Source organism: Eucyclogobius newberryi, unplaced genomic scaffold (genome assembly GCF_026437365.1).
Source record: "Eucyclogobius newberryi isolate DKJ021-1_F unplaced genomic scaffold, fEucNew1.0.hap1 SCAF_16, whole genome shotgun sequence".
In the NCBI taxonomy this organism is placed as follows: Eukaryota; Metazoa; Chordata; class Actinopteri; order Gobiiformes; family Gobiidae; genus Eucyclogobius; species Eucyclogobius newberryi.
In genome coordinates, this window is record NW_027315790.1 from 16,607,253 (window position 1) to 16,622,792 (window position 15,540).

A 15,540-nucleotide genomic window follows, 5' to 3' on the forward strand; every position below is an offset into this window, starting at 1 on the left:
CAAAGGAAAACCTGTGTCACAGATGAGGACGCCAAACACAAAGAAGGAGGAAGGCTGATTTACACAGTGAGCGCCATCATTTATGTGTGATGAACTTAAACTTTGGTTGTAAGTGTAAAAGTAGTTTGTGTCGGCATTTTTTGCGGTATAAAGTTGGTGTTTAGGCAGAAATATCACTATGTGCCTCGCTGTTGCCATTGTTTGTCCATCTTTATCTTCTGAAAATATTCAAATAGAAAGCCCAGACGCTGTTTGTCCAGTGTGTCCTCTATTAAGTCGTTTCATTGGCCGCTGGACTCTGTGTTTGTGGAAGTGACAGTAAACAGTCAGCTGTGCTGGAGCACGGCAAAAATTGTCTTTATCACATGTTTAAACGCCTGCTGCTGGGCTCTAGTCGTAACAGCTCCACACTACGAGACTGGAGCAGCTGCTGTTTCAACAACAGATAACTGAGACTGACTGGGCACGACTGACAATCAGAGGAAAATCTGGCTAAAAATGCATCCTCAGCTCTAAATGACAGAAACAGCTGTTTAATTGAACAAAGAATGATACACAAACTATTGCAACTATAAAGAGAAGAAAACAAGTAATAGACTGGAGATCTCATCTGCTAATTTAATTTCATAGAAGTACATTTTTTTCCTTGGTTGTGAACAATCCCTGAACCATCCATCACACATTATCTCCAACACTTTTTTCTCTACTGTGATTCTCAATAGTGGACGATACAATGAGGATGTGATGATAATGTCCGTTGGCTCTGTCTCACTGGCAACCCTATATTGTGCTTTTGGACGCTGCCGGCTCTGTTAGCACGCGTGTCACTATCAAGCAGCCACTATTCACCAGCTGCACATTTGAGTCTGTGTAGCGTTGCCCGTAGCTGACAGTGTATAACATCTCCTGCAGTCCTATATGAGCACGGGGCCACCAGTGCTTACCATTTACGGGGTCTCAGTGGTGTAGTTGGCAGTGTGGCGCTGGCAATACTTCCAATCATGTATGCCAGCACTTTTAAGGTTTTATTGTCAGGACTCTGCGGAGAAGATCGAATTATAGAGGTAATAGTGGGAGTATTGTCTCATAAATCATCATAAAAACAATGTAAACTGATTAGAAGACACAGGTGAGTTATGTTAGTCTGTTGTTTGGGCCGGGATTGCACACACAAAAAAAGTTTGTATTAAAGCTGCATGTATTTTCTGGTTTGGGGCGCGGCACTGGCTCGTCTCCGCACAGATGTTATTGCATTGCCTAGAATGTATATCATGCATTGATTCTATTGCAAGTGTTTTTTTTATTGCCTTGAACAGGGATGTCTAAACTTTTCCCCCCGAGGGCAGAATATTGAAACATACACGGAGCGGAGGACCACAGACAACATGAGAAGGAAGTGAACCATTTGAAATGTTGTGTTTGATGTAGTTTTGATGAGCCTCAACAGCTTTAATAAGGGTTGGAACATCAATATTAGGTCTGCATCACATCAAGTTGTTATGATTTTTTCCAAATGTACATTGAAAAGTATTGCTTTGGCCAAAATTTGGACATCCCTGGGCAAGAATTAAATATAACAACATTACCAGAGTCTTGAGATGTCTGCTTGTCCCCATGGAAATACATACGCTTAAAGCCAGACTGTGGAAGATTCCAGGCAGAGCATTAACATCTCCAAGGTGGCGGAACCAAAAAGTTACAATGTTGTTTACTAAAAGTTGTATTTTGATTCAACATAATATCGCCTAGCAACTGAGGCTCCTATCCCCGCCCGCATCCCTGTAGTAGATGTGATTTTTCGAAAAATGTACTCCAAGTGACCCCAAAATGTCTCGTAGCCACTTTTAAAATAAAAAAAAAATAAAACATGTAAATGACAATCTGCTGCTTGTAACGTGAAATGTCCCTATGAAGAGGCGGAGCTTATCTGTTCTGCAGTTTTGAATAGGAAGTCACTGGACCTGTCTCTATTACTCAGCTGTTTTACATCAATATTGTGGTTTGCAATGTACAACATGTAAAATAAGTATCTTCTTATATTCCAGTTCAATACCAAGCACCCCGAAATACAAACATGTTTCCTTTAATATTGACACTGCTGACATACAGTTAACAATTCAAAACTAAATACACTTTGAATGATAAAAAGTCCTCAAATGGACTTACAATTGTGAATTTGGTGGAAATAGGTTCACTCCTCAAGCCAAAAAAGTTGAAAACTGAAAAGTACCAATGCTTTTTAGCACAATTATTTTCTGTGTAGTCCACCATAAGTAACTTCATCCCTTTGTAGACACTTTATCCCAAAGTATCTGTTCTGGTTTAAAACAACTTTGGCTGTGCTCAGTCCCGAGGAAGAGGCAGCAAAGTGTTTAGTAACCATTAAGCCTCCAGATCTTCTATTTTAAACATGAGCTGCAAATCTTAACATGGCCACAGACATATCAAGCTACTCTTTTTTTTTTTTTTTCATTCTTGTGCTGCCACCTAATGGTACAATGAAGAAACACACATATGATCACTTGTATCTTTAGTGGTTTATTTTCACAGTCAAAACAAATTGTACCGTTTTATTTATTTCTTTTCTGTGACGACATGCGTGAATATTTCCTTGAATTCCAGCCTCAATTTAATTTTTACGGTAATTTTGAAGACTGCAATGCCTCCAATAGAATGCCATTAACAATAAAAGTAGCTTCAATTCATGTTATAGCAGTGGAATTGAAATAAATGACAGCTTCCAGGTTCGCGACGTCCCGAGATGCCTGCTGAGCTCTCAAATGACACTGGCAAGAAGCACAAGGAGCTGCAGGACAGAGAGTGAGTGAAGGAAGTGTTTTGACATTTACAAAAGGTTACAGAGATCGTTTCACCAATGAGAACCAGCCCTTAATAACCGTAAATCAAGCTAATGGCATTTGATTTGGTTTTGTCTGGCAAATGTAGATGAGCAGAACACCAATAACTGTCTGTTTAACAAGGATAGAAGGGAGACATAATATTTCTATCACTGCTGAACAATTATGAAATGGATGTTGTGCCTTGTTATGTTTTGCAAAATGAATGGAGATTTACAGACTTCGGTTCAGGATCAATAAATACATATGTGTGGTCTCACAACTGAAACCATGTTTTATTTTGAATATTTATAATATTATTTGCATTATTGTTTTTCTTCAAAACTAAAATCTGATGGGGAATTTAACCCTCCAAAACATATAGACTTTAGGCTGGCCTAAAGTTGATTTATTAAATGCATTTGTAGTGTTGCTGTGATGGTCTAGTAAAGGTATTAACCGTGTACAGACCGATCACAGTCATTAAAACATTCACATGGAACACGGATAAAGCTACAGTAACTCCAAAATAAGAGCTTTGGTAACACATTCAGTCAAGGCACCCAGATATGGCTTTGACAATAGTTCTTATGTGAGGTGAAACTAAATATATGTTCTCTTTAAAATGCTGGTGAGGATTACGGCATTATATTAACAACGATATTTACATAACGTTCAATGACAGAATAGAACAGCACCATCACTAAAGCCCTTTAAGAGTACTGAATCGTTCAACTAAGGTGTGTTCCGTGATATAATTGCACTGGTTCATGTTTCTGACACTATTACAATACAGTCAAACATGTACTAACATATTCATAACTACTACTAATTGCAATTCCATTTTTTGTCAGAGAAAATACGATGTTTCTTAGCGCACCTTAAACAAAAGACTTACTGTATATTGCTGTATAAATAAATGTCCTTGCATAAGTCCTAAACATTCATACATTTCACACTATTTGTAGATGACACGGTCCAGAAACTGTTCAGGTGGTCTTAGGTTCCAGACCTCAAACCAGATTCAAATCATCTCAAGAGATGCAAAATGTTATCGATTTCACAGTATCCCTTAGTTCACGGTTCAATCTTTTAGTTCTGCACCTTATCTTATTCAACATCGGGTGTGTTTATTTGTCTGTAGCCGGGCCCTTTCTGGAGCTGTGATGCTGTGCAACTCCGTAGGGCACATGAGCAGCGATGGTGCCCATTTCAGCGGCCCCTTCAACATGAAACATCTGATCGTCGAAGTAGATGTGAGGGCGGATCTTCTCCAGCATGGGACCCTTGGGAGCCCCGGCCAGGAACAGGGCCTCGTCGATCTCCAGGCCCCAGGCTCGGAGGGTCTTCAGGGCCCGGATGCCGGAGCTGGCTGCGCTGCGGGCGGTGACCAAGAAGGTGCGGATGGGACAGTCCATACGATGGCCTTTGGCGTAGAACTTCTTCTGCAGCTTCCCCAGAGCCTCCAGGAAGCCTTTCAGAGGACCCTGTGTCAGGATAAGGCATTCAGCTTATTAGACGTTGTAAAAGAAACATACGCTCAGTACAGACGTGGGTAGTTTGCAGAAAGCGCGCAGATATGGGAACAAATCAATCTAAAAGTGATGTGTCCATCCCGGAGACACCTGTCATGCTGCAATGTCAAATAAATATGGGAAGGAATGTCTGGAATACTTGCCAATGTGGTCCGATAAATTTGGATTTGGCTAGGTGTTTTTTATTTTTTATTTAGTTAATTTTATTGTCTTTCTGTTTCTGTCATTTCTTTGTGATTTTAATGCATTTTTCCTGCTGTGAAGCACTTTGAATTGCCTTGTGTATGAAATGTGCTCTACAAATAAACTTGCCTTGCCTTGACCCTCAAAGTGGCTTCACAATTCCATGCATTATTTATTCCCTCTCCATGTTAAATCTGTAGTGATGGCTGCTCTGTAGACTGAACTGTAGCTTCTAATTTGCAATCAGGGATGTCACGATCATTCAGTTCATCGATAATCATGATTATTCAGGTCAAAATATAATTGTAACAACGAAAAAAGAATAATAGTGATATTTTACAAAGTTACTGCTTACAAACAAAATAAATATATATCTTCAAATATATCTCCAGCTTCTTACATCTTTATTTGTCACATTTACTTTATTTTTGATTTAATAATACTTCTGATACGTCTGAAACTCGTAATAGTATTGTGTTGGGAATGATAATATTATATTGTAGTGTTGTTGTTTCTTTTAATAATCATAACTCTAAAATGTGATATAGTGACATCCGTCTCTGTAACTAGAAACTTTTCCGACCACATTCAGTCACTTATATACTACTTTCACACCACCACATTCACCACAAGCTTATGTGGGTGTCTTGCCCATGGACACAAGAATAGTGCGGACCGTTAAAATGTGTGTGAATAAAAACATTCTAAATTCTGGAATGGAAAAAGGAAGCGGAACATGGTGTAATTTCAATTGAGAAACTGGAATTAACCTCAGAATATCACAAAATATGAAACATTAAAGTGGCTTTGGGCAATGCAAACCACTCTGGTGTATAACAATAATAGTATTAGTATAAGTACCGGTATTAGTATTAGTATCCAGTGTATCAACTCTGAGGTTTGAATATTTTATTTATCAAAATCCAATAGTTTTACTGTTCAAGTAAAGTATTCAGTATTCATTTTATCTACAGATATTTCACATACTTTACCACAAATTATACTTTTTGTGAAGCTCAAATACAATTTTGAGGCTAGGAAATGTACTATTTTTCAATTATTTGTAATAGAAAATTTAACTAACTGATGTTTCTGCTCTGATAATTCAAATACAACAAACACATTATGTTTTGGTTGTAAAAGACTTCAAACAATCAGCATATTGATCTTCTTGATTCACCTGTCTAATATCACCACACATCTGGCTTGTGATGCAAAGTAACATACGTACATGATCCAACAGTGTGTCTTCATTGTCTCTCTCATGTTCAAAGAACTTGTCGAGGCCATGGGCTTTGAAGATGCGCTCAGACTCGTCAGAAAAGAGGACAGCGTCTCCGTCGAACGCCACCCTCAGCTGAGACTCGGACACCTCTGTCTGCTTCTCCGCCATGAACATGGTGGCCGCTGCGATGCCTGGACAGGAAGTGGGAAATTATAATGAAAAGTAATAGTAATGACGGCGGCAATGAAATTGGCATTGGCAAAACTAAACAACAATCGCACAAAAGACTGTCTCAACACAGAAGGCACTTAAACTCTGGATTACAGTCAGCTGTCCACCTTCATCTAAAGTATAATCACACTTTTAAGGACAGCGAGGGTAAGATTTTAAAAAGAGATATGGGATGGTTTGAAAGAGGAGTGGAGGAAGCTATTTTTGTTCATTAAGAAAACCCTTTCTTGAATAGAAACGATGGTCTGAGAAACAACCTCCCAGCCTTGCCCGACCAGTCAAACAGCTCTAGCTCAGACGCCAAGAGGCCCTTAAAACCCCAAACTGTGGAGGGAAACTGACAGATTAATTAACAAGACAGTTTTAGTTTCAGTTATAATTCCTCCCCTTTGGGCAGAACGCTGAACCCGAATTTAGTATAAATGCTAGCTTCTCACACCATTTCATCCAAACTGAAAATGATGTTAAGTAGATGGCACGCATCACTACCATGTAGACAGCATTTTGAGTTTGAATGTACCTCTGACAATTTGCTTGTCTCATCCCTATTTCATACTGCACTGTCCTGTCCTTGTAAAAAAGAAAATAAGTTTGGGATGGTCTTGGTGGTTTCTAAAAAAAGAGTGTCCAGATGACTTCCTTTGAAACTTTTCTTACCACGTTTCACTATATGCTTTTTTTAATTGGAAGGACATAAAAGTACATACAACGGTTTTAGAATGTTTGTGACACATCACTGACAAGCTAGCAGACCGGAATGTGCATGTAAAAGGAGGGAAAGTGTGCATATATAACTAAATTATTATTATTAGTAACACCTAAAGAGTCAAAAAACAGAAAACCTTTCCAACATCATACACTCATAAGTACATCATCCTTCAGAACGTTACCGAAATATTGATCCAAAACAACGTAATATTAGAAACAAGTGAATTGACTTTCTTGTTTAAAACTGCACAACTCATAAACCTCAGCTTCTTTTTAGTGACATTTCATTGTCGCAAGTCATTTACATCATTTATATATTTCAAACTTGGTTACGTAATGTTTTAGAATCGTACATGTATCACTGAGAAACGTAATTTCATCAAATAATCGTGACAAAGAACATAGATGTGGGCTGCGATGGGATCTAGGCGGAAAAAATAGTTTTCCTGGCAGTTAAGGACGATACAGCATTACCCAAACATGCATAAATCAATCAAAATACAACTCAGAGTACACTAATGATGATTAAACACTGTAACAAGGTTAAAAGCTAATTCAAGTTTGTATATCATCTCAAAGTGGATTGCTCCAGACCTGAAGAACCACATAAGTTTTAGCAATTTTAGTTTAAAAAGTTTCCTTACAGCGGATGGCACTGCATTAACTAGCTTCATTTGACATTCAGCAAAACAGCTCATAATGAAAGTTCAAAGTGCGCAAATGAGTGGGTGACTCAGACGGGTTGTTTGAGGGTCATGAACAGCAGGTACTTGTAAAAGCTGCAGGGAACATTAACAAATGAGCCCACGGATAATGAGGGGCGTTCATGTTAAATATCAAGTGCACCTGTCTGTAATGTGGACAACTGCGATACTATGTTAAGCCCGTGAGTCCTTTTGAATGACGCAGGGGGGTCACCTTGAAGGGTAATGGATTATATGTCTCTTTATGCAGCAGCGATATACACATATGCACTGTTTGTCACGTCTAAATAAAGCCATCGGGAACAGTTAAAGCCACTGTAAAACACACAATATGTCATCTGATATACTGTACAGTGATGTAGATACAAAGCATGAACCGAGGCGTGTGATAGTCTAAAGGAAGTTGAGCACGTATAGTAACAGGTGGAAAGCCAGAATAAAATCACAAAAATATCTTTAGCCAGACCTGTAAGGATTAACTAAAACTTAGAGGTAACAGTTTATAACTGCTACACTTTTAAAAGCCAACAACAAAATCAAACTTGAGAGCATTTTCCGGGCAATATATTACATTTAAATGATTGTTAAACTTTGTCAAATCACTGGAACTGGTTTATAAGTGTTTCTTCCCACTCAATTTTGAGCTAATATGGTTTAAAACATGGAGGACATCCAAATGTAGGTGTATTTGTGTATGTATGAACTTGTTTGAGCTTCCATGGATTTGTAAGTGTATAGGGATGATACATGTAAGTGTTTTGTTTTTTTTCTGAATGTAAATGTACTTTTTGCAACTGTGAGCCAAATGTGAAAGTCATATTTTCCGTCGTAAGCTCAAAATAAAGCCATCAATCAATCAATAAATACCCTAACCCCTTAGCCAAATAGTTACTCAGCCTGAAGCATTCTTGGAAATCCATTTTTTTTCATTAGGAAAGAAGTCTTTGTTCAGGTTTTATCAAGACTAATCAAGTTGTAGTTATTATTATGGTACAAAAATATGATTTCATTTATATGGCTTTTGTTTTACAATTCAAAAGCAATCCTGTTTGGTCAATTCTGTCGTAGTTATATAGTATTCTAAACAATCTGGTGCATGCTTCAAAACATCACATTCCTTCCAAACAAAATCTCTTGTCCAAAACTCCAGCTTGAAATCACCATATTATTATTCTGGTGTGCCGTGTATTGTACTTGCTTTGTGTCTCCACTTTCCTCTGAGAACATCTCATTTTGGTTGAACTGGACAGTGAGACTTTTTTTTTGTTTTCATATCTGCTCCATCCACAGTTTATTGTGACCTCCAAAAGAAAACAGGGACATGTTGTAATTTCCTTGACAAAACGCGTTCCTTTTCAAACCCACATGTACTGTAAATGGCGAGGTTTGGCCAAAACGAATTGGATGTCGCGGCTGACTGGTGCTCCTCTTACATCCCTCCTGATAGTCTTGGATGTGTAAGAATTCATCAAGGAAACACAAAGACAGCAAAATAATCAATATGCTGATTTATGGTAATGCCACGGTGGAGATGAAGAGCGTGTCAGTCGGTGCACTTCATTATGCACACCGGGTGGAGCTGTTTTGAAAAGGAGGCGCGCAGCTTGGTGGCCTACTGTAGACGTGTCCAATGCAATGAATAGTAATATCTATGATGGAATTATTTCAATAAATGGATTTTGAAAAAAAAAAAAAAAAAGGCTCCATGTTCCTGTATGTGTAAGATAATGCATCGATCTTGTAGCGCAATTAAGACACTCAAATGAGCTTTTCCATAACACTATATAAGAACTACACCGTAATTAGCGGTTCTAAAGACTTGACGAATAATTTATTGTTTTAAAAGTGCAGTTTGCTCTAGGGAAGCAAGATATAGACTACCACAATCAAAATGTAACCACAAATACTCCTATTATTTTGTTTAAAGTATGACAGTTTGATCTAAAATGCAGTATATTTGTATACATTTAAAAAAAATTTAAAAATAAATAAAGAAATGTTATTCCAGAATAGCAATTTTTTTAGGTTTATAATTTCACTTCCTATTTATAATTGATGACATCACACTAGGAAATTACCCAGCAAACACTAGGAAAAACCTCACCTAATGGCACTGTACAAAAGGCCCCGTGGCTCTATGGTGGTTTCTATGCTCTTGCAGTTAGTGGGGCGACCAGTAGGGGGCGTTCCTGCATTATTGTGTGCTTCATGATGTCACCTGCATTCATTTCCTTTCTGCTGCCCAAGTGCACCCCCACCTTTGCCTGATATAAAGCCGGTCGGTCTCTGCCTTGACGTCGCAGCTCGGGAAAACGATGGAGCGCATGGTTACCGAGCGGTTGGATTACTTCTTGGAGAGTCAGGGTTTGCTTCCTGCGCACCAGAGTGGTTTCCGTAGGGGCAGGAACACCATGGATTCCCTGTTGTGTTTGGAATCTGATATCCAGCTGGCCAGGGCTCAGAAAGAAAAGGTTATTGCGGTGCTCTTTGATGTGGAGAAGGCGTACAATATGGTTTGGAAGGATGGGCTCCTCATTAAGCTGCGGAAGTGTGGTGTGAAGGGTAAACTGTTTAACTGGGTCCGGAGCTTTCTGTCTGGCCGGCGTATTCAAACCAGAGTGGGCGCTGCTTACTCTGGGGTCTATGAGGTAGAGAATGGGATCCCGCAGGGGAGTGTGTGTAGCCCTATCTTGTTCAATGTTATGATTAAGGACATCTTTGACGACGTGGATGGGTCTGTTGGGAGGAGCCTTTATGCTGATGATGGCGCTCTATGGGTGAGAGGGAGGAATCTCCGGTTTTACGAGGCGAAACTGCAAAGGGCAATACAGCAGGTGGAGCAGTGGACCCTGAAGTGGGGGTTTAAACTGTCCGTACGGAAGTCTCAAGTGATCTATTTCTTCAATGGGCATAGAGACGTCTCCCTTCGACTGCATGGGCAGGTGCTCGAACAGGTCAGGGAGGTGAGGTTCTTGGGGGTCACCTTTGACGAGAGGCTTAGTTGGCGTCAGCACATTGATGAGGTCAGTGGTAAATGCAAAAGGGTGAATAACTTGCTTCGTTGTCTATCAACCAGGACTGGGGGGCCAGCAGAAGGTCGCTCCTGGGTATTTATCGGGCCGCCATGAGGGCGGCTATTGATTATGGCTGTATAGCCTACATGTCTGCGGCTGAGACTAACTTAAAGAAGCTTGATGTTGAGCAAGCCCAGGCCTTGCGCATCTGCTGTAGGGCTTTTAGGACCTCCCCTGTCTCGGCGCTGCAGGTTGAGATAGGGGAATTGCCGTTACGGCTCCGGAGGCTAGAACTTCTGTTGGCTTACTGGGTGAATGTGCAAGGTCATACGAGCTCTCACCCGGTGAGGGACTTTCTCAGGGTTGATGGGGGGCAGAATGAGGCTGGCAGTATGTTTTTTAGCCAGGTAGGTAATGCGAAGGCGCGGCTTGCGGGGGTTGGTGATCTGCGTGTGAGCCGATCGGTGGCTTTGTCTGCTATAGCTCCGTGGAAGTTTGTCCCGGCTCCTGTTGATGTTAGCTTGCTTGGCAAGCTTAGAGGAGTCGCTGGGAGGGCACCGCAGTTTGCCGTTCAAGCGCTCATCGATAAGCACTCAGGTTATGTGTTTATTTATACCGACGGGTCTAGGGATCCTGAGAGTGGGCGCACTGGCGCCGCTTATTTTGTGCCTGACCTGGGGCTGGCGGTCAAGAAGAGGTTGACAGATCGCCTTTCTGTTTTCACGTCGGAACTCATAGCGATACGGTTGGCATTGGAATGGGCGGAATCTGCTTTGCAGTGTTGCGGCATTGTGGTGGCCTCTGACAGCCTTTCTGCATTGCAAAGCATTAAATCTGGGAAATCGGATTGCAGACAGGATGTGTTGAATGGCATCTTCTGTCTGATGCTCTCCCTGTCCAGGAAGGATGTGAGGGTTTCCTTCATTTGGGTCCCTGCGCATGTGGGGGTGGATGGTAACGAAATGGCTGATACACTGGCTAAACGTTCCCTTAGGCGGCCATCAATTGATGTGGCGGTTGAGTTAAGCAAATCTGAAATCAAGCCCGTTATCAAGAGTCATGTGGTCGGCCTTTGGCAGGAATTTTGGAGCCACTGTGTTACTGGACGGCATCTCTATCACATACAGGGTAGTGTGGGTCCTTGCGGGTCTATGGGCAGGAACGCGTGGGAGGAAAGGGCCTTCGCCCGCATGAGGATTGGCCATACTGGGCTCAATTGGTCACTGAGTAGGATAGGCAAACATCCGACCGGTCTGTGTGGTCACTGTCGGGTGCCAGAGACTGTCGAGCATGTGCTGATTTGCTGTGAGGCTTATGATAGAGAAAGGGCCGGGTTGGCCTTGTGGTTTCGGAATAATGGGCGGGAGTTCAATCTGCGGAACGTTCTGGCGATCCAGTCACAGGGTTTGTGTCAGGCTGTGGTTGCTTACTTATGTAGCACAGGGCTGGGTAAACGTTTATAGAGGTGGGGGGTGTTGGAGACTGAGCCGAGGATGAGGAGCAAGAGGATGTTCTAACGCGCTTTGACTTCATGGGCCTAGAAATGACAGAGTGATGGAAGAAGGACTTCTAAAGGATAAAACGACAAAGACGTCCCATGACCTCATGGGCTTTGTAAAACAACAAAGACGTCCCATGGCCTCATGGGCTTTGTACTTCTAATGGTAACACTTGAAGGGAGGTGCCTGCCTAGTAAGGTGTTCATTGGGTTCATGTGTTATAGCGTCAGGCCATATGTTCCGCCGCCCCTGCGTTGCTTTAAGTGCCAGCGCTTTGGGCATATTGCAGCGGTCTGTAGAGGGAGGCAAAGGTGTGGTAAATGTGCAGGAGATCATGAGTATGGGAAGTGTGACGTGGGTGCAAAACTGAAGTGCTGTAACTGTGGGGAAGAACATAGCTCTGCCTACGGGGGATGCAGGTTTAGCAAAAGAGCTGCAGAAAATAAAGGTCTCTCAAGGTATATCCTATGCAGATGCAGTCAAGAAAGTTTCAAGTAACGAGTTTAGAGTGAATACAGAGAGAGGAGCCAGCGCTGCTCCCAGCCAGGGCGAAATGAGAAAGGCCAGCGTGGCTCCCAAGAAGTGTGAAGGTTTCAAGAGTGGAGGTCCCAAGTGTGCAGGTTCCAGAATTAATGAGAATACCCTGGTTGTGGATAGAGAGGATTTTGTACTCTTTATGGTGGATGTTGTAAACTGTGCTGCTCAGACTCAAAGCAGAACTGAACGGATCAGGATCATTGCTAAAGCTGCAGGGAGATTCCTTGGAACAAAGGAGCTTGATTGGGCAGATATAGAAAACAGGCTAAAGGCGCTAAATGGGAGTCGGAGTGATGGGGGTCTGCTTGTGGGGAGTCAGAGTGATCAGAGTGACGAGATGGGGGTGGGGGTGGTCTCCTGTCCTCGCCCAGTCTCGTAGACGAACGGCTACCAAGCGGCGACATCAGTGGACATATTAAAGCCTATAGAATGAAGCCTGAAGAATAAAGCTGTACGGTGGAAGCACCGAACGTCAAAGAAGGAGAGGAAGATGAAGAAGGGTCTCCCTGGAATAAAGCCGGTTGGTCTCTGAAACAACAACAACTATTCTAGTCACAAAGACATATCATGACCTCATGGGCTTTGTAACACCAAAGCAATGGAAGGAGTACTTTTACGGACTACGACAGAGTCTGAGGAAAGTCTAAGGAATAAAGTCTGGCGGTAATGCAACAGTTGGATGCCAACCGCCATAAAACAACAACAACAACAACAACAAAGCAATGGAATACGAATTTTTAAGGACTACGACAAAGTCTGAGGGGAGGAAGAACTTCTATAGGATACAATGACAAAGGCATCTCATGACCTCTTGGGCTTTGTCCTTTTCTGGAGGTCAAAGCACTGGAAGAACAACTTTTAAGACTACGACAAAGTCTGGGGAATAAAGTCTGGCGGTAATGCGACACTCGGCTGTCGACTGCCATAAAACAATAACAACAGCAACAACAGTCTAAGGAATAAAGTCTGGCGGTAATGCAACACTCGGATGCCAACCGCCATAAAACAACAACAACAACAACAAGACGCACGGGTACCAAGCGGCGACATCAGTGGAAATATTAAAGCCTATAGAATGAAGCCTAAAGAATAAAGCTGTACGGTGGAAGCACCGAACGTCAAAGAAGGAGAGGAAGATGAAGAAGAGTCTCCCTGGAATAAAGCCAGTTGTTGTTGTTGTTGTTGTTGTTGTTGTTGTTTTATGGCGGTTGGCATCCAAGTGTTGCATTACCGCCAGACTTTATTCCTCAGACTTTGTCGTAGTCCTCAGACTCTGTCGTAGTCCGTAAAAGTACTCCTTCCATTGCTTTGGTGTTACAAAGCCCATGAGGTCATGATATGTCTTTGTGACTAGAATAGTTGTTGTTGTTTCAGTGAGAGGCACGGTCAGGGGAGTTAAAGTAGGCGTCCCTACGACGACATCTGTGGATGACATAAAGGAGAATTTGACTGGAGCTAAGGTGGTAGATGCTAGGCGGTTGAAGATGACCCGTGATGGGGTAAGGTGTGACAGCCTGTCGATAATGATTAGATTTGAAGGTGGGATCCTGCCTCGTGTGGTGTGCGTTGGGTACATGCGCTATGGCGTACGCCCATATGTTCTGCCGCCCCTGCGTTGCTTCAAGTGCCAGCGCTTTGGGCATATTGCAGCGGTCTGTAGAGGGAAGCAGAAGTGTGGTAAATGTGCAGGAGACCACGAGTATGGGAAGTGTGACGACGGAGCAAAACTCAAGTGCTGTAACTGTGGGGGAGAGCATAGCTCTGCCTACGGGGGATGCGTGTTCAGCAAGAGGGCTGCTGAGGTGCAAAAAGCCTCTCAAGGCATATCCTACGCGGATGCGGTCAAGAAGGTGTCTGGTAGTCAGGTGACGGTGGATGCAGTGGGGGCTGCCAGTGCTGCTGGTGTCCTAGGCGACAGGGGAGGGGGCAGCGTTGCCCGCGGCCAGGGGGAGGTCCCCACTGGGATGCCTGTGAGTGTGGCTTCCACGGGCAGAGGCCCTGTGGGTGCGGAGGATGTACTGGTTGTGAAGAGGAAAGATTTCTTCCTCTTTATAGTGGAAGTGATTAACTGTACTGGGCAAACCAAGAAGAGATCCGAAAAGACTAAGATCATCGCTAAGGCTGCAGGGAAGTACTTTGGAGCTGGGGGCCCCGAGTGGACGGAGATAGAGGATGCGCTGCGGGAGGGCGCCCTGCCCCATTCTGGCAGTGGGAGTGGGGGGGCTCCCGATGCGCCGTCAGGTTCCGGGGGCTCATAATGGCGGTGGTTGTCTTGCAATGGAATGCGCGTAGTCTTCGTGCTAATGGCCAGGAATTTAAGCATTTTGTCTCTACCTTGTTGAACAAGCCTCACGTTATGTGCGTGCAGGAGACTTGGTTACGACCTAGGTGGGGTTTTGGGATACAAGGGTATGTGTGTGTTAGGAATGATAGGGAGCAGGGTAGAGGCGGAGGTGTGGCTGTGTTTGTCCGAGATGACCTAAATTACGTTGTTGTCAGTGTGTGTAAAGCGCCGGAGGCCCTGGCGGTGAGGGTCTGGCTGGGTGGTGAAGCTGTTACTGTGGTTAACCTTTATAATCCGTGTGGTGAGGTAACGTTAGAGTCCTTACATAGTATCGGTAAGGATGTTCGGGGAAAGGCCGTGTGGTGTGGGGATTTTAATGCGCATAGCGCTTTGTGGGGCGGTAGTGGTACCGATAGGTATGGGCAGGTGATAGAGGGTTTTATCAATCAAAGGGAGTTGGTTTGTCTGAATGATGGGGGTGGGACCCGCTATGATATGGGGACCGGTGCGGGAAGTGCAATAGAGGTGGGGGGTGTTGGAGACTGAGCCGAGGATGAGGAGCAAGAGGATGTTCTAACGCGCTTGGACTTCATGGGCCTAGAAACGCCAAAGTTGTTGTTGTTGTTGTTGTTGTTGTTTTATGGCGGTTGGCATCCGAGTGTTGCATTACCGCCAGACTTTATTCCTCAGACTTTGTCGTAGTCCTCAGACTCTGTCGTAGTCCGTAAAAGTACTCCTTCCATTGCTTTGGTGTTACAAAGCCCATGAGGTCATGATATGTCT

At 43.0% G+C, this 15,540-nt stretch overlaps 1 protein-coding gene across 2 annotated transcripts in view; it reads right to left on the bottom strand.

The window, feature by feature from the left end:
* Positions 1–3,020: 3,020 nt before the first annotated feature.
* Positions 3,021–15,540, bottom strand: part of nt5c1aa (5'-nucleotidase, cytosolic IAa) — a 35,887-nt gene continuing 23,367 nt past the window's right edge. For both annotated transcript variants that reach the window (XM_072447738.1, XM_072447737.1), the window contains 2 exons: positions 5,787–5,971; positions 3,021–4,324 (listed from right to left, as the gene is read on the bottom strand). In XM_072447738.1, coding sequence (XP_072303839.1) covers positions 3,968–4,324; positions 5,787–5,971 — 542 coding nt within the window. In that variant the 3' untranslated portion in view covers positions 3,021–3,967. The remainder of the gene's footprint in view (positions 4,325–5,786; positions 5,972–15,540) is intronic.